The sequence below is a fragment of the Gavia stellata genome, chromosome 2 (assembly GCF_030936135.1).
Source record: "Gavia stellata isolate bGavSte3 chromosome 2, bGavSte3.hap2, whole genome shotgun sequence".
In the NCBI taxonomy this organism is placed as follows: domain Eukaryota; kingdom Metazoa; phylum Chordata; class Aves; order Gaviiformes; family Gaviidae; genus Gavia; species Gavia stellata.
Genome location: NC_082595.1, coordinates 113,286,232 through 113,307,317, shown reverse-complemented (window position 1 = coordinate 113,307,317; position 21,086 = coordinate 113,286,232). Strand labels below are relative to the sequence as shown.

The following is a 21,086-nucleotide window of genomic DNA, read 5'->3' as shown; positions in this document are numbered from 1 at the left end:
AGGAAACTACAGACCTGTGAGTCTGACCTCAGCGCCTGGAAAAACGATGGAGAAGGTCATCCTGGCTGCTGTTGAAAGGCATCTAAAGATGCACAGTCAACATGGGGTCATGAAGGGAAAGTCCCGTTTAACTAATGTGATATCCTTCCACGATAAGGTCACCCGCTCAGTGGATGAAGGGAAGGCGGTGGATGTGGGGTTTCTGGATTTCAGTAAGGCTTTTGGTGCTGTCCCTCACAGCATCCTTCCGGACAAGTCGGCCAGTTGTGGGACGAGCAGGTTGACGGGGCGCTGGGTGAAGAACCGGCTGGAGGGCAGGGCTCAAAGGGCTGCAGTGAACGGGGCTACATCTGGCTGGCGACCGGGCAGCAGCAGCGTGCCTCAGGGCTCCATCCTAGGGCCAGTGCTGTTCAGTATATTATCAACGATCTGGATGCGGGACTGGAATGCCCCATTGGCAAGCTTGCCGACGGTACCAAACTGGGAGGTGCTGTTGACTCTCTTGAGGGACAAGAGGCTTTGCAGAGGGATCTAGATAGGTTGGAGCACTGGGCAATCATCAACGGCATGACGTTGCACAAGACCAAATGCCGGATTCGGCACCTGGCAGGGAGTAACACCGGCCACAAGTCCAAACTGGGAAGGAGTGGCTGGAGAGCAGCCCTGCAGAAAGGGACCTGGGGGTGCTGGTCGGCAGCAGGCTCCGTAGGAGTCAGCAGGGAGCCCTGGCAGCCGAGGGGGCAAAGCCCATCCTGGGGTGCGTCAAACACAGCACGACCAGCCGGTCAAGAGAGGGGATTCTCCCGCTGTATTTGCCCTTGGTGCGGCCTCACCTCGAGTCCTGTGCGCGGTTCTGGGCCCCACAATTTAGGAAGGATGTGAAGGTCCTCGAATGCCTCCAGAGGAGGGCAACAGAGCTGGTGACAGGGCTGGAAGGCATGTCCTCTGCGGAGCAGCTGAGGACTCTGGGCTTGGAGAGAAGGAGGCCGAGGGGCAACCTCATTGCTCTCTGCAGCTTCCTGAGGAGGGGACGTGGAGAGGGAGGTGCTGAGCTCTTCTCCCGGGGATCCAGGGACAGCGCGTGTGGGAATGGTTCGAAGCTGTGCCAGGGGAGGTTCAGACCGGACATGAGGAAGCATCTCTTTACCGAGAGGGCGGTCAAACCCTGGAACAGGCCTCCTGGAGAGACGGTCGATGCCCCAAGCCTGCCAGGGTTTAAGAGGCATTTGGACAATGCCCATAATACCGTGCTTTAACTTGTGGTCAGCCCTGAAGTGGTCAGGCAGGTGGACCAGGTGATCATTGTAGGTCCCTTCCAGCTGAACTACCCTACCCTACCCTGCCCTGCCCTGCCCTGCCCTGCCCCATCCTATCCTATCCTACTAAAGGTGAAATTCTAATTGTAACTGCTCAGCAGTTGTCATTTGTGACCGAGGAATGATCTGGCATGGAGGGCAAGACGACCCAGGTACAAGAAGGGTTTGGAGTGGTTGGAAGCAGGAGTGCCAGAGACAGAAGGACTCCTTGCAAGGGAGTGAAGTTTCCCTCGGTGATGAGATAAGAAACAGCCTCAGCACTGTCTTGTAGCCATCCTGGAAAGGGAGCACTCAGGGGCCACCCTTGGGCAGCAGAGCTGGGCTGGGGGATGGACCCACGGCCGGGCTGAGGTGCCCCGTGCAGTCACTCTCGGGATGGGTGCTGGTGCACGTGGATATAAGGAATCTGCTTGTGACACATCTTTGCAGACTCCATGTAGAACCACGTGTTGCAGTAGGGCTCTGCCCAATGCGTTGTTCATTAAATTTTCCTTTTATGTTTAAGCACAAATGTGTGTTTAATTCGCCTCGAGGGGTGCTATAAAAACTCCCTAACCCTACCCTACCCTACCCGGTTATTCCTGAGCGGGACAGCACACGGTGTGCCACACCCCTGGGGTCGGCTGTCCCGGCCGGGTCCCCTCCAGCCCCTTGCCCACCCCAGCCGCTGCCCGGGGATGCAGAGGATGCCCTGGTGCGGTGCCGGCACCGCTCAGCAGCCGCCGAAGCGCGGGGCGTCACCAGCCCTGTGCCAGCTACGTGCAGGGCAGAGCGCAGCACCGCCGGGGCTGCTGTGCCGAAAGGTGACTCCATCCCGGCTGAGCCGGGCACGCGATCAGCTGCGTCTTGAGATGCACCGACACTTCACTGGCGTGGGCGTTGGCTTGGTGGCTTCGCTAGAGCTCTCCCTTGCTCTCCTCCGCTCCGGATTGACGTTGGGAATAGGGAAATAAGCGGCGATGGGCGCAGAAGAGACCTCTGGAGCAAAGCAACCCCGCAGAGCAGCCGCCACCCTCCCTGCTGGGGTGGGCCCCGCGGGGTGCGGGAGCGGGACGGCTGTGCCGGCCGCCCCCAGAGCTGTGTGCCGGCGGTGGGGAGAGCTGCACATGGCCGGGGGGGTCCGGGTGTCGTCTCAGCCCCTTCCCCTGCCCCGACCCCACCCCACCGGAGCACCCCATCACGGCCGCCTCGAGCGCTTCGGTCCAGGGCGGGGGGGTCCTGCAGGAGGGCACCGAACCCGTCCCCGTCCCGTCCCCGTGCCCGGATCGCCGTCCTGGTCAAGGGCAGAGGCTTTCGAGGAGCCTGGAAGGGGCGCAGCCCCCGGGGAGGAAGCGGGAAGCAGTCCTCTCCCTCGGCGGGCGAGGGACGTGTCCGAGCGGCCCCGGGCCCGGGCCCGGCGGCGGCACGGCCGGCCGGAGCGGCTGACCCCGCGCTGTCCCGGCCAGCCCCGGAGGTGCCGGCGGAGCCGGGGCAGGAGCCGCAGGACGGACGTCCCCCCCGGCCCCGCGGCGCGGGGAGCGACGCTCCTTCCCCGCGCCGCCCTCTCCTCGGCCCCGCGGGCGCTGCCGCTCGGCTCCGCCGGCCGTGAAGCTCCGGGCACGGCGGCCGCGCCGCGGCAGCGGCGCACGTCCCGTCTCTCTGCCGGTGCCGCCGGACCGGAGCAGCCGAACCGCGCCCGGAGCCGCCGGGCCGGGCTGTCGGCGGGGCCCGCGGCGGGGCGGGGCCGCGGGGAGCGGGGCGTGGCCATGCAGATCGAGCACCGCGCGGGGTGACGGGACAACCAGCGCCGCGCCGCGACGCGCGGCCACGGGCGTGCGCGAGTGCTACGTGGGCGCTGCGTGGTGGAAGAGTGGGGATCGGGATGTGGGTTCGGCGCGGGCGGGGACGCGGCGTTTGTGTTCGGTGTCCGTGTTGTGTGTGTGTGCGCGGGTGCGTGGTGTGGTGCGGGGGCGGTTGTGCGTCATACTTACCTGGCAGGGGAGACACCATGATCATGCAGGTGGTTTTCCCAGGGCGAGGCTCATCCCCTGCACTCCGGGTGTGCTGACCCCTGCGATTTCCCCAAATGCGGGAAACTCGACTGCATAATTTGTGGTAGGGGGGGACTGCGTTCGCGCTCTCCCCTGGCTCGGTGGTGCCAAAGACAGAGCTGGTTGGTGGTTTTTTTGGGGCGGGACCCATAGCTGCGGCACTCCTCAAGTGTGTGGGGCGGGGAAGGGCCGGTCCCGGGTTCGCGGGTCCGGTCGGCCGCGGCCCCGCGGGCGGGCGGAGCGGGAAGGGGGCGGGCAGCGGAGGTCGGGCCGGGCGATGCGCGGACGTCCTGGTTTTGCCTGGGAGAGAGTTGACTTTCTTCAGAGCAGCTCGTGTGGGGCTGCGTTTTGGGTTTGTGCTGGAAACAGTGCTGATGCACGGGGATGTTTTGGTTACTGCCGAGCAGGGCTCACACAGAGCCTTTTCTGCTCCTCACACCGCCCCACCAGTGAGCGGGCTGGGGGTGCACAAGGCGTTGGGAGGGGACACAGCCGGGACAGCTGACCCCGACTGACCAAAGGGACATTCCAGACCATATGACGTCATGCTCAGCATACAAAGCCGGGGGAGGAAGAAGGAAGGGGGGGACATTCGGAGTGATGGCGTTTGTCTTCCCAAGTAACCGTTACGCGTGACGGAGCCCTGCTTTCCTGGGGATGGCTGAGCACCTGCCTGCCGACGGGAAGTGGTGAAGGAATTCCTCGTTTTGCTTTGCTTGCGAGCGCGGCTTTTGCTTCACCTATTGAACTGTCTCTATCTCAGCCCATGAGCTTTCTCACTTCTACTCTTCCGGTTCTCTCCCCCATCCCACCGGGGCAGTGAGCGAGCGGCTGTGTGGGGCTTAGTTGCCGGCGGGGACTAAACCACGACAGCGGAGGAGCCGGGGGTGTCCGTGGTGTTCCGAACCGCGATGGGAACTCGGCAGCGCCGGGCAAAACAATGAACTTCCCCGCGGGGAACACCGTGTCCGGCTGCCGACGCGACGGCTCCGGCGTGGCTGCCTGCGCCGCCCCGCGGCCCTTGAACGGGTCGGGAAGAGGCGCCCGGACACCCCCACCACCACCCCCCGGCCCCGTTCCGCCCACCGGACCCCACAGAAGTCCCCACAAACTCCTTCTGCTCTCTCTTTGTCACCGCCGAGCCAGGGGAGAGCGCGAACGCAGTCCCCCACTACCACAAATTATGCAGTCGAGTTTCCCGCATTTGGGGAAATCGCAGGGGTCAGCACACCCGGAGTGCAGGGGATGAGCCTCGCCCTGGGAAAACCACCTGCATGATCATGGTGTCTCCCCTGCCAGGTAAGTATGACTCACACCCGCGCCCGCACCACACCACGCACCCGCACACACACACACAACACGGACACCGAACACAAACGCCGCGTCCCCGCCCGCGCCGAACCCACATCCCGATCCCCACTCTTCCACCACGCAGCGCCCAGTAGCACTCGCGCACGCCCGTGGCCGCGCGGCGCGGCGCGGCGCGTGGTTGTCCCGTCACCCCGCGCGGTGCGCGATCTGCATGGCCACGCCCCGCTCCCCACCGCCCCGCCCCTGGCCGCCCGGCCCGCAGCGGCGCCGTCTGCAGAGCGGCGCCGTCTGCAGGGCCCCGCCCCCGCGGCCCCGCCCCGCCGCTCCCCTCCGGCCCCGCCCGGGACGGCCCCGCCCGCGCCCGCGCGGCTCCTGGGCCCGGCCGGGAGCGGCACCCGGGGCCGGGCTGGGGCCGGGACCCGGCGCCCGGCAGCCGTCGGCCTCCCGCGGGGGCGGACGGGGAGGCTCCGGCCGCTGCCGTCGCGCCTCCATGTGGCGCTTCGGGACGCGGCTCAGCGGTGCGCGCGGCGGCGGCGGCTCTACGCTTGCGCTCGAGGACCTTAACGGTCTTTCCCAGCCTCGGCGGCTCCCTCGTGCTGCGCTCCCGCTTTCCAGATAGCTCGCGCCCTCGCTCGGTCGACCTTGCCGACTCGCTGAGGCCCCGGCGTCCCGCTGGCTCATCCTTTCTAGCTGCGGAGGCCCGAAGAGGCCTGGGAAGGGTTCCCCGGTTTCCTTCCCCAGCAGCCCGCGGAGGCGCGGAGACTCGCGCCGTCTTTCTCTCAAAGTCGAGAGCTACGGCAGAAGGGCCGCCGACGCCCTGGGAGCTCAGGATCCGGCGCTGCGGGGCCCCGCTGTCCCGCCGCCCGTTCCTGCTGCTGGGCTTCCTAATCACTTACGGTCGTCAGCCCCAGCCCTTCCGCCCCTTCTCTTCTCCTCTTCCTCCCCATCCCCTGACGCGCTCGGCGTCAGCCCTCCAGCCTCCACTTGCGCCATCCCGGCCTCGTTCCAGCCTCTCACATCCCGGTTCGCTTCAATGTCATGTCACCTGAACCCTCACAGACACGACCACCAGCGTTACGAAGCCCGACTAGACCTCGGTGCTGTCCCAAGACTTTTCTTACCCGTCCTCCCACGCCTGGGACCCAGCCCCGCTGGTCAAAAGTCTTTTCTCCGGATACTTCATGCAGTAGCTGAAGTTCACCTCGAATTTTATGTACGGCCCTTTCTATTCTCTGACCTCGCTCTGCACGCGTACAGCAAGCGCTGTTGTCCCGCACGCCTCCAGCCCACGAGCAGCCGGCACGGCCCTGAGAGCGGCTCCGGTCTGCGGGCACCGGGGCTCGTGTCCCCGCGGTCGGGAGGCCGGAACGGCGTCACCCGCAGCACCCAGCCCCCTCCCACGGCAGGAGGGTGGCTCACGCAGGCGGGGGAAGCAGCGTGCGTGGGGCGTTCGCCACTTGTTTCTTCGGTTACGGTTTAATCGGGCGGTGGGCGTGTGCAACCTGAGCAGGGACGTTGTTGGCTCCAGAGGCACCGGGGAGAAAACCCCGAGAGCCCCAGCACCTGCCTGTGGCGGGGCGAGGTTTAGGAGCCCGACCGGCAATGCCCGGACAGCGGGAGAGGGATTGGAGGGCGGGTTTGCCTTGGCCGAGGGAGCGCCAGGGCCCGTGCGGTTCCAGGCACGGATCGCTGGAGCTGCTGGGTCTGGGGTGCCGCCGGTGCCGGCGTTTACCAGCCCCTCGCCATCCCCACGGAGGGCGCACGGGCGCTTTCACGGCACCGCGTGCTCGTGGGCTGGCTCCCCCGCGGGCGTCCGCTCTCGCCGTGCTGCTGTCGGCGCCCAGAGCCCCCCGCTCCCGGCACCGGGCGTCAGCGGGCTGCCAAGGCTTTTGTCCACGGGCCTCGTAGGTGCCATCGTGTTGACCCGTACGGGCGCCCAGTACAAACCGGTGCCACCCAGTGGGGTCCTGCCCGGCTAACGGGGCCCAGCCCAACGTCCGGGCCCGGGGCCTCTGCCCCGGCTGAGGGCCGCGGCTCCGGCTTTCCCCTTTGCGGCTCTGGCCGTCAGCGGAGCTGAGCCCGTGTCCCGGAGCCGCACCCGGGCCCCCCGGCCACCCCCGGCCACCCAGCCCCGGGCACGGCCGGGCCCCCCCGGCTCCCCGCCAGAGGACCGGGCCCCGGGCGGTCACAGAGGCCGCCCCGGCCCCGGCACCGCCCCACGGGTCCCCTCCCGCCGCTGGCCCCGCCGTGGCCGCGCTCTGCCGGCGCTGCGGCTCCAGCGCGGTCCCGCTCGGCTCTGAGAGATGAAGCCCCGGTGCCGGTCCCGGTGGCGGTGGCGGTCCCGGTGCCGGTCCCGGTGGCGGTGGCGGTGCGGGCAGGCGGGGGACCCGCCGGGGCGTCTCGGGTGGGCGGGGCGGGGCCGCCAGGGGCGGGGCCGCTGCGGGAGGGGGCGTGGCCACGGAGATGGCGCCGGGGCCGGCGGAGGCGCTGCGAGCCGGCAGGGGCGGGGCGGTGCGTGTGAGGGCGTGTCCATGCAGATCAGACGCCGCGTGGGATGACGGGAGCCCAAGGCGCCACGAAGGCGCCGGCCACGGGTGTGCGGGGCTGCGTGGGGACTGCGCGGCGGCAGATGGTGGGACGCGTGAGGCGGAGTGGTGGTGTTTGGCGGATGCGTTGTTGTTCGGTGTCCGTGTTGTGTGTGTGTGTGCGGGTGCGTGGTGTGGTGCGGTCGCGGTTGTGCGTCATACTTACCTGGCAGGGGAGACACCATGATCATGCAGGTGGTTTTCCCAGGGCGAGGCTCATCCCCTGCACTCCGGGTGTGCTGACCCCTGCGATTTCCCCAAATGCGGGAAACTCGACTGCATAATTTGTGGTAGTGGGGGACTGCGTTCGCGCTCTCCCCTGGCTCGGCGGTGCCAAAGACAGAGCTGGTTAGAAATATCCGCGTTGGTTTTCCCTGAGTTGGGAGCGTAGACGGCTCTGCGGGTGCCGTGCCTGCTCCTTTTCCCGATCCCCCGACGTACGCTACGGAGGTATCGCGTGTGCTGCCGTCAGTACGCGGGTGCGGGCGTCACCGCTCTGTGATTGTGCTTTATCATCTCACTCGTCCCGCTTCCGTCACACCTCCCCCGTCCGAGGCACCCCCGCGGTTTGGGGGTCCCGCGAGGCCGCCCGACCCCGCACCGTCCTGTCCAGACACCTCTTGTTCCCGCGTGGACGTGTGCGGCTGTGCAGGGACAGGGGCGCTCGCCACTCCGTGGGGCCCCGCAGCCGTATCGCTTCCGCGGGCCCCGGCGGGACGCGGAGCCGCACGTCCCCACGGAGCAGTCACGTGGCAGGCGGAGCGCTTCGGTAATGACCTTGCCCCGTGACGTCATCCCCCTGCGCCGCCGCCGCCGCGCTGCGGCTTCCGGATCCGGTTCCGTGCTGGCGGCGCGGCCCGCAGCGGGGCGGTGGCGGCTCCGGGAGCCCGCGGGGACCCGCCCGGATGGCGTCCAGCGCCGCCCGCGGGCCGCGCTGCCGGGAGCGGAGCCGCCGGGGCCGTTCGGGACGGGGATCGGCGCCCGCCGGGCGCAGCCGGAGCCGCAGTCGGGCGCGGGAGGGCGAGCCCCGAGCGCTCCGTACGTACCGGGGGCGGGCGGTGCCCGCGGCCGCGCCCGCCGCTGCGGGAGGGACCGGGGCGGCGCTGGGCGGGGGCCGCTCCCGGGGGCTCGGGGCGGTGCCCCCGGGGGAGCACCCGGCGCTGCGGGGCGCAGGGCTGCGGGCTGCACGGGGCGGGCGGAGAAGGGGGCCGGGGCCGGGGCCGGGGCCGGGGCCGGTGCGTGCCCGTGCGCGGCCGGAGACGCTGCGTGCGCTCCCGTCGCTGCTCCGAGCCTCTGGCGGTGCCTGCCCCGGCCTGGAGCTGAGCCAGGCTTACTGCGCCCGTCAGCGTGCTTGAGTCGCTGCCCGGGCACAGGTGTCCGACCCTGTGTCCGTCTGTCCGACCCTATGTCCCTCCTGGCCGGGGGCCTGGCCCCGGCTCCATGCCGTCGGGCAGGGAGCTGCCGCTTTGCCGGTGCCCGGTGCCCGAGCCCTGCCGTGACCTGCTGCTCCGCTGCATGGGCTGGGGCCGGTGCCCGGCTGCAGCGGCAGCCCGGCAGGTCGCTGCGCCGAGGGGCGGTAGGAGAGCCCCGCTGCGTTTTCGTGCTAATTCTGGCTGTTGTTTTTGGGAAGGGGAACTGTCACCGCTCCGAGATCTGGATGCTTTGGGCCACTCTGAGGAGGGAATAGAAGCTGCCAAGTCCCAGAATAAATCTCTCCGAAACCAAAAAACAAAAAGTAATCCTAGTGACCCCAGTGGCCAAGCCCCTGCGGAGACTGAGGCTCACGGCGAGCCCTCGAGGACCTTGGAGAACAGGTCCGTGCCACCCCCAAAGGCACCCGGGAAGCGCGGGCGGAAGTCCAAGACGGAGATGCTGCTGCTGAAACTGTCTCAGGACCTGGAGTGCCCGGCCCCGGAGCCCATCTGTGTGCAGAAGATGCTGGGGAGCAGCAAGGCAGCGGAAGGGCTGGAGACACCCCCCGGCGGGCGCCCCAAAAGGCGGGCAGCCAAAGTGTAAGCAGGGGCAACGGATGGGGGAGTCCAGGGGTGGGTGCCCCGGGGAGATTGGAAGGACAGGCAGACGCTGCTCTCGGAGAAGTTCGTCGAGACCTCTGCCTTGCCTGGGGGTCTTGTTGTCTTTCCTGAAGGACTTTGTCCTGCCTCAGTGGGACAGACTGGTTCCCCACGGAATGATCTTTTCCCGCTTTAGGAGAATGTGTTTGGATCCAGGAACGCAGGGATGTGGGGAACAGCAGGGGCTGTAGATGAGCTCTCATGCAGCGGCTGTTTGACAGCAGTGGGCTGTCTGTGGTGGGGGGGAGGTTTCCTTGGTTCCTCACAAAGCCAGGAGGAGGCTTGTCTGGTGGGGCAGAACAAGCTGTGCGAGCCATGGGCTGCTTAAAGGGGAATCCTGGGGGGAGCCCATGTGCTCTGGGGCCTCTGAAGGCAGTTCAGGCAGTGCCTGTGCTCTCTGAGTGCCTGCGCGAGCCCTGGGTTTGCAGGGGCAGAGCTGCTGGGGTTGCAGTGCCCTGTGCAGAAGGAGGGCGCAGCCCCTGCAGTGGTGTGCTCGGTGCGGGAACTCCCTTCGCTGAGGGCGCTCGTGGAAAGATCTCTGGCTTTCCCACTTTCTGGCTGGCAAAGGGCCACGTGCTGCTCTGCCTGCTGGATGCATTCCCCTGCCTGCTGCCGGAGACCAGGGGAGGCTGGCGTTCCCTGGGGAGGAGCAGGGGATGCTGGCTGGCCGAGTGGCCAGCCTGGAGGCTGGCAGTGCATCCAGATGGGCTCTGCCGCAGCTTGGCTGGGCAGGGCTGGAGCAAATTGCTTGCCCAGACCATGAGTTGCAGGGGTGCGTCCGCCTGGTCCTGGAGGGAGGGCTGGCTGGTCCCTGTGCAGTTCCTCTGCTCACCTCCGGGCAATGCCTTTGGTGTCCCAGGGCTTTGCTGTACCTGCAGGAGCTGGCAGAGGAGCTGACATCGGTGTACCAGCCTCCGGCTCCCACCGAGGGTGCCCAGGAGCCGGAACCAGAGCTTGAGCATATCCAGAAGAAGCGTCGGAGCCGGAGGAGGAAGGAGGAGGAAACTGATAGTGATGATCCTGCACGAGATGCTGACTTCGTGCCCTCGAAGGAGGTGTTGCTGCAGGCGGAGGAGGAGGAGGGGAGTGACGCACCACTCAGTGAGGTGTCAGAGCCAGAGATGGAGGCGCTTCGAGGACACGGTGGGAAGACGTCATCTGCAGGGGTAAGGGCAGGGTCTCTGCCTTGGCTGCTTCTTACCTTTGGCCCAGCATGAACAGCACAAAGTGTCTGAGCTGTCTCGCAGTGTCCTCACCCCTGGCTGTTTGCAGCAGGACAGCCCTGAAGCGGGACTCAGTCTGGGATGGCACGGTGCCTGTCAGCCGTGAATCCGGGCATGAGCTCTTTGGGCTTAACTGCGGGCAGAGGCAGCTCCCAGTGAGGGTGGATGGGGACAGGGCGACGGGCACTTCTGGGAGAGGGTGTGGGGGTCTTGGGCTCCTGCTGAAGCTGATGGGAGGTAAAGGCAGGGTCCTGGAGGCTGGCCGGTAGTTTGTGGAAGTCCCCAGAATGGGACTTTGTGTGTTAAGGCCAGTGTGACGCGGTCTTTGTGACTGCTGCTGCTGTGGCTGGGGGAGAGCTCTGTGCTTATAGGCTGCATCGGTGCCGTTTAGGACAGGCGCGTCCCCCAGGGGCTCGTGGGAACGTTTGGGCACGCAGAGGCAGCTCAGGCCAGGCCCTTTGGCCAGGTCTTGCTCTGAGTCTGCTCTTGTGCCCAGAGATCCAAGCCCCAGTGCCGAGGCCTCGCTCCCAACGGCTTCCACAACTCCATCATGGCCCCAGTGGAGAAGTGCTCCAGCCTCACCTGCAGCCTGTGAGTGGGGGCTTGAGGGGTGCTGGGGGGTTCAGGGTAGGGTACAGGGAGCGGTGGCTGTTGGTGCCCTGGGTACCATTGCTATCACAGGCACGAGGAGAAAGGAGCATGTGCCATCGGGAACATCGGCATTCTGCTGCTGGCTGCTGGGGACGGGGCCCCATCACCTGCGGGAAGCACCGTGGCTGGTGGAGTGGCTGGGCCAAGGGGGGAGTGTGGGGAAGGGCAGGGGCTGAGAGCCCTCTGCATGGGACTGCCTGTGCCGCAGGGAGAGGGGGGCTGCCTGTGCCGCAGGGAGATGGGGGCTGCCTGTGCTGCAGGCAGGGTGCGGGGGGGACAGCTGCCTGTGCTGCAGGCAGGGCCGGGAAGCAGGGCTGTTGCTGACATCTGGTGCATCCGCTGCAGGCGGGATCAGAAGTACTCACAGTGGGAGTTTCCCGACTGGATCCCTTTGGCGCACAAGTGGACGTGTCTCTCTGAAAGGTACCATCGGAGCAGCATAGGAAGGGAGGGGCTGGGGCCGACATGTGGCACAGGCGCTGCCTGCTCTCAGGCTGCATGATGGGGCAGGTCTCAGCAATGTTCGGGGTGAGCTGGGGCAGGGAGAGTGGGTGGCCCTGGCCATTGGGGCTGGGGGAGAACGAGGGCACGGTGGGTGCTGTAGTCCCCCATCCCTCTGGGGGGATCAGGCCCCAGCAGAAAGTATGGGTCTGTCTTATTGTGGGCTTTGGGGGTCTCATGGATTTGGCTGTGGAATCTTAGCAGCCCTCAGGGTGGCCGGCAGCAGGGCAGACTGGGATGGGTGCTGGGGCATGGTGCTGTGCCAGGGGGTGACTGGATGAGGGGCAGGGGTGGGGAGACATCTTCTCACCTTCTTCTGTCTCCCCAGCGAAGCTGCCCCGTACCTGCCAGCAGAGGAGAAATCTCCCCTCTTTTCCATCCAGCGGGAGGGCATTGAAGACGACGGTGTCTTATACAGAGTAAACAGGTCTGTGATGGGCTGCTCCGAGGCACTGCTGGGATGGTGGCTGTTGTGCCTGGGACAGGCAGTAACTTCCAGGGCTGCGGCCCCAGCAGGTCTGAGGGCCTGGCAGCTGCCCCAGGGCAGCAGGAGCGGCCATGGGCTGAGCAGCAGCCCGTGCAGTGTGTCTTGGGGTTCCACTGCCCCCCGGCCCTGTGCCAGGGCTCTGCACCAGCTGGGCGCTGCCCTGTCCGGCCTGCCGGCTCCCACCCCGTGGCAGCACTGCTCTTGCCCCGTGCCCTTACCCACCTCCCCGCTGGCAGGTTCAGCTCCCTGCAGCCCCATGAGGAGCGCCTGGACATGTCCTTCTTCGTTGGCGGCCCTGTGTGGGCGATGGAGTGGTGCCCGTCCCCGGAGGGCTCAGTGGCCTCTCAGTATGTGGCTCTCTACTGCCATGGGAGCATGGAGGAGACGCACAGCGTGGCTGGGCTCCATGGGGGCCCTGCGCTCCTGCAGCTCTGGGGCCTGGGCACGCTGCAGCAGGAGCAGGGGTGAGTGGCCTGGCCTGGGGAACAGCCCCCCTGGGGAAGGGGCTGGGGGCTGCCTGGCTCCCAGGGATGGGGCAGGGCCCGTACCTCTTGTCCCTCCACGGCTTCGTCCTCCCAGAGCCGCCGGCCACAGCCTGAACCCCACGGGGACTGTGCTGGTAGCCAGCTTCGCTGCTGGTGTACACTGGAAGCTGCTGGTGTACACTGGAGCTTCTGGGCACGAGCTGCCATGTTCTTCATGGCTCAACCTGTGCCTGCAGCTCTGTTGACAAAGCCGGGCTGGCCTACGCCATCGCTGCTGATCACGGCTGCGTCTGGGACATGAAGTTCTGCCCTAGCGGTGCCTGGGAGCTGCCCACTGCTGCCAGGAAGGTGGGTGTGCAGCCGGAAGGGCCGCCCAGGCCCTGGGGTCCACCTTGGGTTTCCCCCGGGGCTCGCTAGTCCATGCCCTCGCTGAAGCCTTGCCTTCCCGGGTGGGGGACGGTGACCCTGGGGCTGAGCCTGCGTGTTGTTCCGCAGCACCCGCAGATGAGCCGGCTGGGCCTGCTGGCCGTGGCCTTCTCGGACGGCAAGGTGGTGCTGTACTCCCTCCCGCACCCCGGGGCCCTGCAGCGGTCCAAGAGAACCCAGGTAAAAGGTAGGAAGAGCCGCGCCGCTGGGCAGGGGTGTCCTGGCCCTCATCCCGCTGTGCCGGGGTGGGCGGTGGGCGAGCCCCGGGGCTGGGGTCTCGCTGCCCGTGTGGGAGGGAGCCTGCTGTGCCGAGGGGGCTGGGTAGGGGCATGGCTGTGGGGCAGGCCCCACTCGCCAGGTGCAGCAGGACCGTGCTCGGGCAAGCGCTGTCCTGCCCGGGAGCTGTGTCCAGTGGGGCAGTGAGCCCCGGCGCACCACCAGGCTTGGGACAAGCTGCCACCCCTGCTGCTGCTGCCCCCGGGCTGGCTTGTGGCAGAGAGCGGCACAGCAGGGGAGGGGAGCGAGGCTGCTTTTTGATGTCGGAGAATGTCAAAGCACTGCTGACCCTGAGGTGAGCTCAGTTTCTGGGGGACACTGCAGCAGTCCGGCCAAGGCATGGCTCCCAGGGCAGCCCTGCCTGGAGCTGGGCGCACTGAGAGGGTGCTCTCGGCAGCGTTGCTGTGACTGGAGCAGGGTTGCAGGGTGAGGTGTAGCTGCGGTAGTGTGTTGCTGAGCCTTTCCCCACCTCCCTGCTTGCTGCTGGGAGCGTGTCCTGTTGTGGCAGAGCTGCTTATTCCAGCCCGGCTCGAGCTGTTTGTCATAGCAGGGATCTGGGGCTCTGAGCGCTCGGCTGGCTTGGGCTAATGGTGCTTGTAATAGTCTCGTCTGCTGGGTGCCGAGCGAGATTGATGACCTGTGCGTGCTGCTCCTGGCCGCTCAGCCGTGGCCGACAGCCTGCACATCCGTGGCTGACGATGGGAAATTGGTTCCCTGCACTCGAGCATGGTTGCTGACCCCCATCAGTACATCGCGCTGCCGCCTGCGCCGGTCCGGTGCTGGCTGCTGGCGCTGCCTTTCCCGCCCCCCTCTCGGAGTGCTGGCTCCAGGTGGTTTGCTCTGGCTGCCGCAGCCCCCACGTGGGGAGCTTGCGGCAGACGCAAATCCTTCCCCAGCCTGCAAAGCTACTGCGGACAGGCCGGGTCCTCTCACGTAGTGTCAGCCTGGTTGCGGCTGCACGTACTGTCCTTGTGCCTCGCAGCCAGGCTGGGGGTGCTGATTTGCAGCTGCAGGATTAGTGCCAGACAGCAGCATGCTGGGGCCCTGCCGGGAGCTCCCAGGTCAATCTGGCTGTGCTGGCTTCCCCTGGGGCTCCAAATACCCACGCTGGGTGTTTGCGCCTGACAGAGAGCCCGGGGTTGCTCTCCGTGCCATGCCCTGGCTGTCGTGGAGGTGACAGAGATGTATGCTTTCTCCGTATCTCTGCACGACACCACCTCTGCCTGCAGCTGCTGTGCTCTGGGGTGCAGATGTGCTTGTCTGGTGCTCACCATGCCTGAGGACAGCCCCACGCGGAGAGGGACTGGGGGGCCTTTCTGGCCCGAGAGGTGGGGGACAGGGGCCCCACAGCACTTGTGTTGTGTGTCGCTGGCAGGGGACGTTCTTCAGCAGACGAAGCTGCTGCATGGGGGGTCCTGCGGGCACCTCATCCTGAACCGTTTGGGCACAGGTGTCTCTGCACAGTCTGCTGTCCCCAGGAGTGGTTGCCCGGGCTGCTCCAGCCCCCGTCACCGGCTGCCCTGGCCAGCTTGGCCGCCTTTGCCGGGCGGAGCAGTCTGCCCTGCGTGGCTGCTCCTTTCCTCCCCAGGGCAGTCGTGGTCTGGTCTGGCCCCTGTGTGTCCCTGGGTCCCCTTGAGTTTGGTAAAGACGTCTCCCATCAAGGCAGGCAGCCGGTCTTGGTGGGGTGAAGATCGCTGGGGTGGGGGGAATGTCATCTCTGCCCCATCTCTGCCTGCAGCACCTTTCAGGATGCTGCTTCCTTCAGCGCAGGCAGGTCTGGTTCCTGGAGGTCCTGGCACTGCCTGCTGTTGGCTTTGCTGCTCCATGTGCTCTGTTTTCTGCTGCTGGGTGTGCTTGCCTGCCGTTTGTTGGCTGCAGTGGGGACGCTGGTCCAGATGGGTGGCAGGACAGGGACTGGGAATCCTGGCCAGGGCCGCAGGGAGCAGTGAGCCAGGCTCCAGGCTGCTGAGCAGCTCCTGCCACAGGGAGCTTCTAGGAGAGCTGATGCATGTCCTGACTCTCCTCTGCTCTCTTCTAGATGGCTCCTTCCACAAGCACATTATCTGCAAGGTCAGTGTCCTCTACCACTGCGGTCCCCCATCGGGGCTGGCACCCAGCAAGCCTCCCGGCTGGTGCAGGTGGGAGAGCTGGGGAGGGAGTCAGGACACCTGCAGAGCTCGCTGGCCCCGGGTGTTTGGGGTGGCAGAGCAGAGCCATGCTCCCAAACCTGGGTGGCCCCGGCTCTTGGAACGCGGATGGCACCAGCATGGGGCTGCGACTGACGTCTGTCCTTTGGCCTCCAGGTGCAGTGTATTGCCACACTCCAGGTGGGCTCTATCCAGGCAGGGAATGTGTCCGAGTGCGGCCAGTGCTTTAGCCTCTCCTGGATGCCATCCAAGCCCCATCATCACCTTGCAGCTGGTTTTTATGATGGTGAGTCCCTCCTCCTGTACAAGAGCGGCCTGCATCCCGCGGCAGAGCCTTCGGGGAGCAACCCTCGCCCTGCATCAGGCAGAGACACATGCGGAGCTTTGTGCTCCTTCAGCCTCTGCCTGGGGCAGGGAATTGGGGGAACCTGAGGATGAGGTACAGGGGCAGCGTCGGGGTGAGCAGCAGCAAGTGGCAGGCACCGTGCAGGAACATCTCTGCCAGTCCCTGGGACAGGGGGAAGGCTTATCGTGCACTGGCTGTAGGCACCCTCACATACCTGTCAGCTCCAGGATGTGGCTCTGGCTTAATCCACATCTGTCTGACTTGGCCTGGATGCAATTTTGTGTCTGGCATCAGGCGATCCACAGCAATGTGCTGCTCTGCCGGGACCTGCTGTACCTGAGCCATCCTGTCCTGCTCTAAGCCCCAGCCCTGTCTCCAGGCCTGTCTCGGCCACTGTGCCTCGCAGCTCCTGCAGCCCCTGCCTGTGCCGCTGTCTGTCCCCCAGCCCCACACTGCCTCGGGTCCCACACTGCAGTGCTGGGTGTCCTCTGCAGCCCTGGCACAGTGCCCGGAGCAGCTCCTCACGGGCATGGGTCTCATCCCACAGGCACTGTGGCCGTCTGGAACCTGCTCACCAAGTCCCTCCTGCAGTGTGTGCGCCAGCCCGATGGCTCCCTGAAGCTCTACCCCTTCCAGTGCTTTCTGGCCCACGACCACGCAGTCCGGAGCATCGAGTGGTGCAAGGCCGACAGGTGAGGGCAGGGGAGGTGGCGCTGGCGTGGGTGCTGCCTGGGAAAGCAGGCTCGCTCCTGCAGATGAGGCTTCTTTGACAAGATGGGCTTAAGAGGACTCGGTGCTGATGGCACTTGGCCCTCTGAGGGACTGAAGAGGTTGGATTGGGCTTTCTGGGGTGAGGGGGGGTTGAGCCACTGTCTGTGGGAGCAGCACTGTGCCGTGGGACCAGGGCCGCCTCGTCCCTGCAGCAGGGATTGGGCACGGCTCTGCGCTGGGGTCTCAGTGCTGCCTTTCTCCTGGTTCTCAGCAACTTCCTGGTCACGGCAGGGAGCGACCGTAAGATCAAGTTCTGGGACCTGCGGCGGCTCTATGAGCCCATCAACAGCATCAAGCGGTTCCTCAGCACTGAGGTGGCCTGGCTGCTGCCCTACAACGGGGTCACCGTGGCCCAGGACAACTGCTATGCCTCGTGAGTGTCGGGGCCATTGCGGTGCCTGCTCCGTGCCCAGAGGCCAGCCCTGCTCCGGGGGTCTGGTCTTACTCCCCAGGGGCCTCCTCTGGTCTCTCCTTCTCTGGGAGTGTCCTGCTATGCCATGGCGAGGGCAGGCTCTGCTCCTGCTGGGTCATGCCACAGCTGCGCAGTGTTGGCATCCCCTCGGCTGCACCATCCTGGGGCACAAGCAAGGTGGGCGAGGGGGAGGATGAGGCCGCTGAGCTGGGCTGGGCAGCGGGGTTCCTGCCTGGCCCCAGGCTGACACAATTTGGCAGAAGGGTTCTGGGGTCTTGGTCTGTTCTCAGCCTCCAGAGCTGCCCTGAGCCCACCTCGTGATGCTGTGATATGCTGCCGGAGTGAGGACAGCCCCCCTCCATCCACCGGGGTCCTGGGGTCTCTGGGGAGAGGGGGGTGCTGCCTGGCTCTCACAGTCTCGGGTTGGCAGTGCGGAGCTCCGTCCTCATCCGTTCCCTTTCTGTTGCAGTTACGGTCTCTGTGGGATCCACTACATTGACGCTGGGTACTTGGGCTTCAAGGCTTATTTTGTGGCCCCTCGCAAGGGGACCGTGTGGGTAAGAGGCTGGTGCAGGGCAGTTCTGTCCTGGCACTGTGTCAGAGGGGTGGGCGCCTGCCCCAAACCCAGTGCCAGCTGGGTCCCGCAGCTCGCGGGTGGGAGTGATGCCACCTGGCCGTGTGAGGCCCTGGCTCTTGGGGTCACCCTCTGCCCCTTGGACGAGGGTCCGTGGCTGCTGCGTGAGGTGGTGTCCCCACCTGTGTCCAAGCTGGCTGTGCTTCCGAGCCCGTCCCTCCCCAGGAGGCGGAGGGCAGTGCCCAGGGTTGGCGTTCGTAGTGCTACAGCCTGTCTGGGGGTGGCAGGGAGCCCCTTGGGACACTGCACCCTAGAGCTGTCTGTTCCTGCAGAGCATATCTGGCTCGGACTGGCTGAACACAGTGGCTGCGGGAGACATCACCGGCGAGCTGGTGGCTGCGGTGCTGCCTGACCTGGCCATCAACCCCCTCAACGTCAAGCGCTCCTCAGACCGCAGATTTGTAAGAGGCCATTATGCTCAGCAGGGCCTGTCCGTGAGACGTGTGGGGCTGGGCAGGGTGGGAGTTGTGTTCCTGGGTCACAGGAAAGAGTGTCCTGAGCCGGCCTCAGAGCCTCTGCTGCCCCGCACACGGGCGCGCACGTGTGTGTGTGTGCGTGTCATGTGTGTATGTGTTGTGCCCTTCCCGCCCGGACAGGGGCTGCGTAGTGGGGAAGGTTGGTGGCAGCAGCCTCGGCCCTGGGGATGGCATCTTTAGGGTTAGGCTCATGCGTGGGGCAGGCCTGCCCCTGTTTGTCCCCCGCCCTCACGGCAGCACCTCCTTCCTCTCGCCTGCCCCAGACCCACTGTGCTGCGGGGCGGGGCTGGGCTCCCGGGGCCCCCAGCCCCACTCGCTCCCTGACGGTCCCTGTCTGCGGAGGAGCAGATGGACCCCCCGCCCTCCCCTGAGCCCCATCTCGCCCACAGCCGGTCTACAAAGCTGATCTGCTGCCCTGCAGCCCCGCTGGGTTGGAGGGCGGCGAGCAGGAGCTGCCGAAGACCAGGCTCTACAGCGAGATGGTGACCAAGAGCTACATCCGATTCCAGGACACGGACCTGGTAGGAGAGGGCAGGGGGCTGGGTGGTCCTGACCTTGAGCGGGACCCATGGGAATGGGGTTAGGGCGTGCGGGGTTGCGGCTGGGCACCGAGAGCGGCAGGGCAAGGATACACCCCTCAGACGTGTGGTTGCCCCTCTCCTCCCCCTCCTTGCCGGCCGGGGCTGGGGTCCCCCAGGCAGGGAGCCCCTGGTCGCAGGGCGGTGCAGGGCGCGGCTGTGGGCGTCAGCCCCGAGCAGAGCAGTGCTCTTTGCTGTGGCAGCAGTCTGGAGTGCGCAGCCCTGGGAAGGAGCCTGGGGGGGTCACAGCCTGGCTGGGCCCCCACTCCCCGGTGTGCCGGGCCATGTTTGGAGGTGTTGGCATGGGGCACCAGGGCCAGGTGCCACTGGCACCTCCGCCCTGGAGGGGACGAGCAAGTCTGGAGAGACAGCGAGCAAGTCTGTGGGTCAGAGCTGCTGGAGGGGTGTGGGGGGGGGGTGTTGGCTCTCCCACACCGCAGCTGCCCTGCCCAGGCCCTCCCTGGGGTCAGGCTCCTGTTGCCCTTTGCCATGGCTGTTTGGTGGGTGACCCTGAGGGTGACACGTGTCCCCTGGCCAAGCAGCGCCTGCCCGTGCTGTGGTCCTGGTGCTGCCAGGACCGCTGTGCGTGCAGCGCTCCTGCTCAGGGCATGCAGCCCATCGTGGTGCCGCTGCTTCACAGCGCAGCTTCAAGAACTTCCCCAGCCGGGAGCCCATGCGCAGGATGCACACGCAGGAGGTGAAGGCAGAGCTGAGCCTCGACCGCCTGCAGCTGGAGTCCCTGCACAAGGTGAGAGGGCTGTGCTGAGCCCGCAGCGCCGTGCGTAACCCGTGAGGGTGCAGGCGGGAGGCCGTGGCTACTGCAGGTGGGGTCTGCCTCTGCCCCGCTACCAACCCGGCTACCTGGGCGCCGGGGTTCCGGCACCTCAGCCCCCTCCCTCCTGACCCCCTTTTCCTCTTGCAGGTGCGCTTCAGCCCCAACCTGGACTCACACAGCTGGATGGTGTCTGGTGGGCAGGCGGGCATCGTGCGGGCGCACTGCCTGGCGGGGCTGGCCTCCGGCGTGGGCCGCCAGCTGCTCCTGGAGCGCCGTGCCCACTTCAGCTCCCTCTACGGAGACAAGCCCGGCAGCCCCGGTCCCGCCGAGCACTCCCCACTGCCAGCAGAGTAGCGTGGTGGATCCCTCGTGCTGCTGCCACACGCGCTTGCCCTGGGCAGGAGCTCAGGCCAGGGGCAGGCTGTGCTGTCCGGGGGGGCTGTGTGCCCCCCTCTTGGTGCTTGTTACCCTCTGGGCCCCCACCTCGGGAGAGGGACGGCTGCTCCTGGCCGTCACCTGGGATGCTCAGGACACTTGTCCTCATGCTCTGGGCCCGGAAGGATCCTTTCGCGCTGTTTGGTCTGAGCTGGTGCAGGGTGGGGGGCAGTGGGACCGGTGCATGTCCCAGGGTTGAGCTGTGGGTCTCGGGGCCCGATGCTGGGGAAGCACCCGTAGGCCCCCACCTGTGTGGGGCTGTGCTTGCTCTCGCCTCCCCCCCCGTTGTTGGCTGACACCCCCGCCCCGTGCAGGTGCAGGCAGGGGCGCCGGGGCAGCTTTGTCCTGGGCAGGGCGGATGGGGCTGGCAGAGGTGCCGGGAGCTCTGAAGTCGCTCACATTGAGCCTGTGTTCAGCTGTGCAGTAAACGTGGTTTGTTTTGTAAAGGCTGGTTGTGGTGCTGGCACGGGCAGGCACCGGTGCCTGGGGCTCAGCCCTGGCCCCACTCTGCCCCTTTCGGGGGGCCGGGGCCGTCGCCCCCTTCCCAGTCCCCTCCTGGTTGTCTGCGCCGCTGCTGCTCTCCAACAAGTTTATTGGCGGCTGCGGGCTCTGCCACCGCCCGCTGGCCTCCTTGCACAAAGAGACGGACAGACGGACACTCCACGGGTGCAACAGACACGGACTCACAACGGTGGGAATGGATCAGGCTGGGGCACAGCAGCGTCCGGCCCTGGCCTGGGCCAGGCGGCAGGGAGCAAGGCCAGGGAAGCCAGCGCTCAGGGCTGAGCTCCAGGCTCCGGGGCCTCCGTCTCCCCGCACCTGGGTGCGTGCAGCGGCAGCAGCTGCCCTGGAACCCCTGCAGCCCGAGTAGCAGGAGAGCCATGGGGCAGCCCCTGCAGCCATGGGGGCACAGGAGCATCTGGCGCCAAGGCAGGGTCTCCCAGGGATGTCCCCTCCCTTCCCTGGGCCCTTCAGCAGCTGCAGTGGCTCCCTCCTGTCCCCTCTCCTGCAGGGGATAACGGCTCTGCGGGGGGACGTGTGGTGGGGCAGGATCTCCCTCCTCGGGGGGCACTGTCCCATCCCGGGGCTCCGCAGCAGTGGGGTGAGCGCAGCGCAGGGACAGGAGCCCAAGCACGGCCCCCGCTCCTG

At 66.7% G+C, this 21,086-nt stretch overlaps 1 protein-coding gene and 3 non-coding genes across 4 annotated transcripts; 3 read left to right on the top strand and 1 right to left on the bottom strand.

Annotated features, from left to right (window-relative positions):
• Positions 1-46: 46 nt before the first annotated feature.
• GTF3C2 (general transcription factor IIIC subunit 2) lies at positions 47-20,267 on the top strand. The gene is made up of 18 exons (XM_059832179.1): positions 47-413; positions 8,873-9,254; positions 10,174-10,480; positions 11,034-11,128; positions 11,534-11,611; positions 12,018-12,116; positions 12,413-12,640; positions 12,898-13,009; positions 13,157-13,274; positions 15,402-15,433; positions 15,667-15,796; positions 16,404-16,548; positions 16,839-17,000; positions 17,509-17,596; positions 17,946-18,074; positions 18,539-18,670; positions 19,368-19,475; positions 19,650-20,267. The coding sequence occupies exons 1-18, from the start codon at positions 47-49 to the stop codon at positions 19,854-19,856; spliced, it is 2,919 nt and encodes a 972-aa protein (XP_059688162.1). The 3' UTR covers positions 19,857-20,267.
• LOC132322011 (U1 spliceosomal RNA) lies at positions 3,279-3,442 on the top strand. Its single transcript, XR_009484997.1, has one exon. It is a non-coding gene; the product is annotated as a U1 spliceosomal RNA (small nuclear RNA).
• LOC132322009 (U1 spliceosomal RNA) lies at positions 4,490-4,653 on the bottom strand. Its single transcript, XR_009484995.1, has one exon. It is a non-coding gene; the product is annotated as a U1 spliceosomal RNA (small nuclear RNA).
• Positions 7,401-7,564, top strand: LOC132322008 (U1 spliceosomal RNA). Its single transcript, XR_009484994.1, has one exon. It is a non-coding gene; the product is annotated as a U1 spliceosomal RNA (small nuclear RNA).
• Positions 20,268-21,086: the final 819 nt, after the last annotated feature.

Bases quoted from the DNA above. Each gene is read 5' to 3' on its own strand.
- GTF3C2 (XM_059832179.1), top strand. From the start codon at position 47: ATGGAGAAGGTCATCCTGGCTGCTGTTGAAAGGCATCTAAAGATGCAC. The intron at 414-8,872 runs GTATATTATCAA...GTTTTTGGGAAG, and splicing joins CCTAGGGCCAGTGCTGTTCA to GGGAACTGTCACCGCTCCGA. The intron at 18,671-19,367 runs GTAGGAGAGGGC...GCTGCTTCACAG, and splicing joins GATTCCAGGACACGGACCTG to CGCAGCTTCAAGAACTTCCC.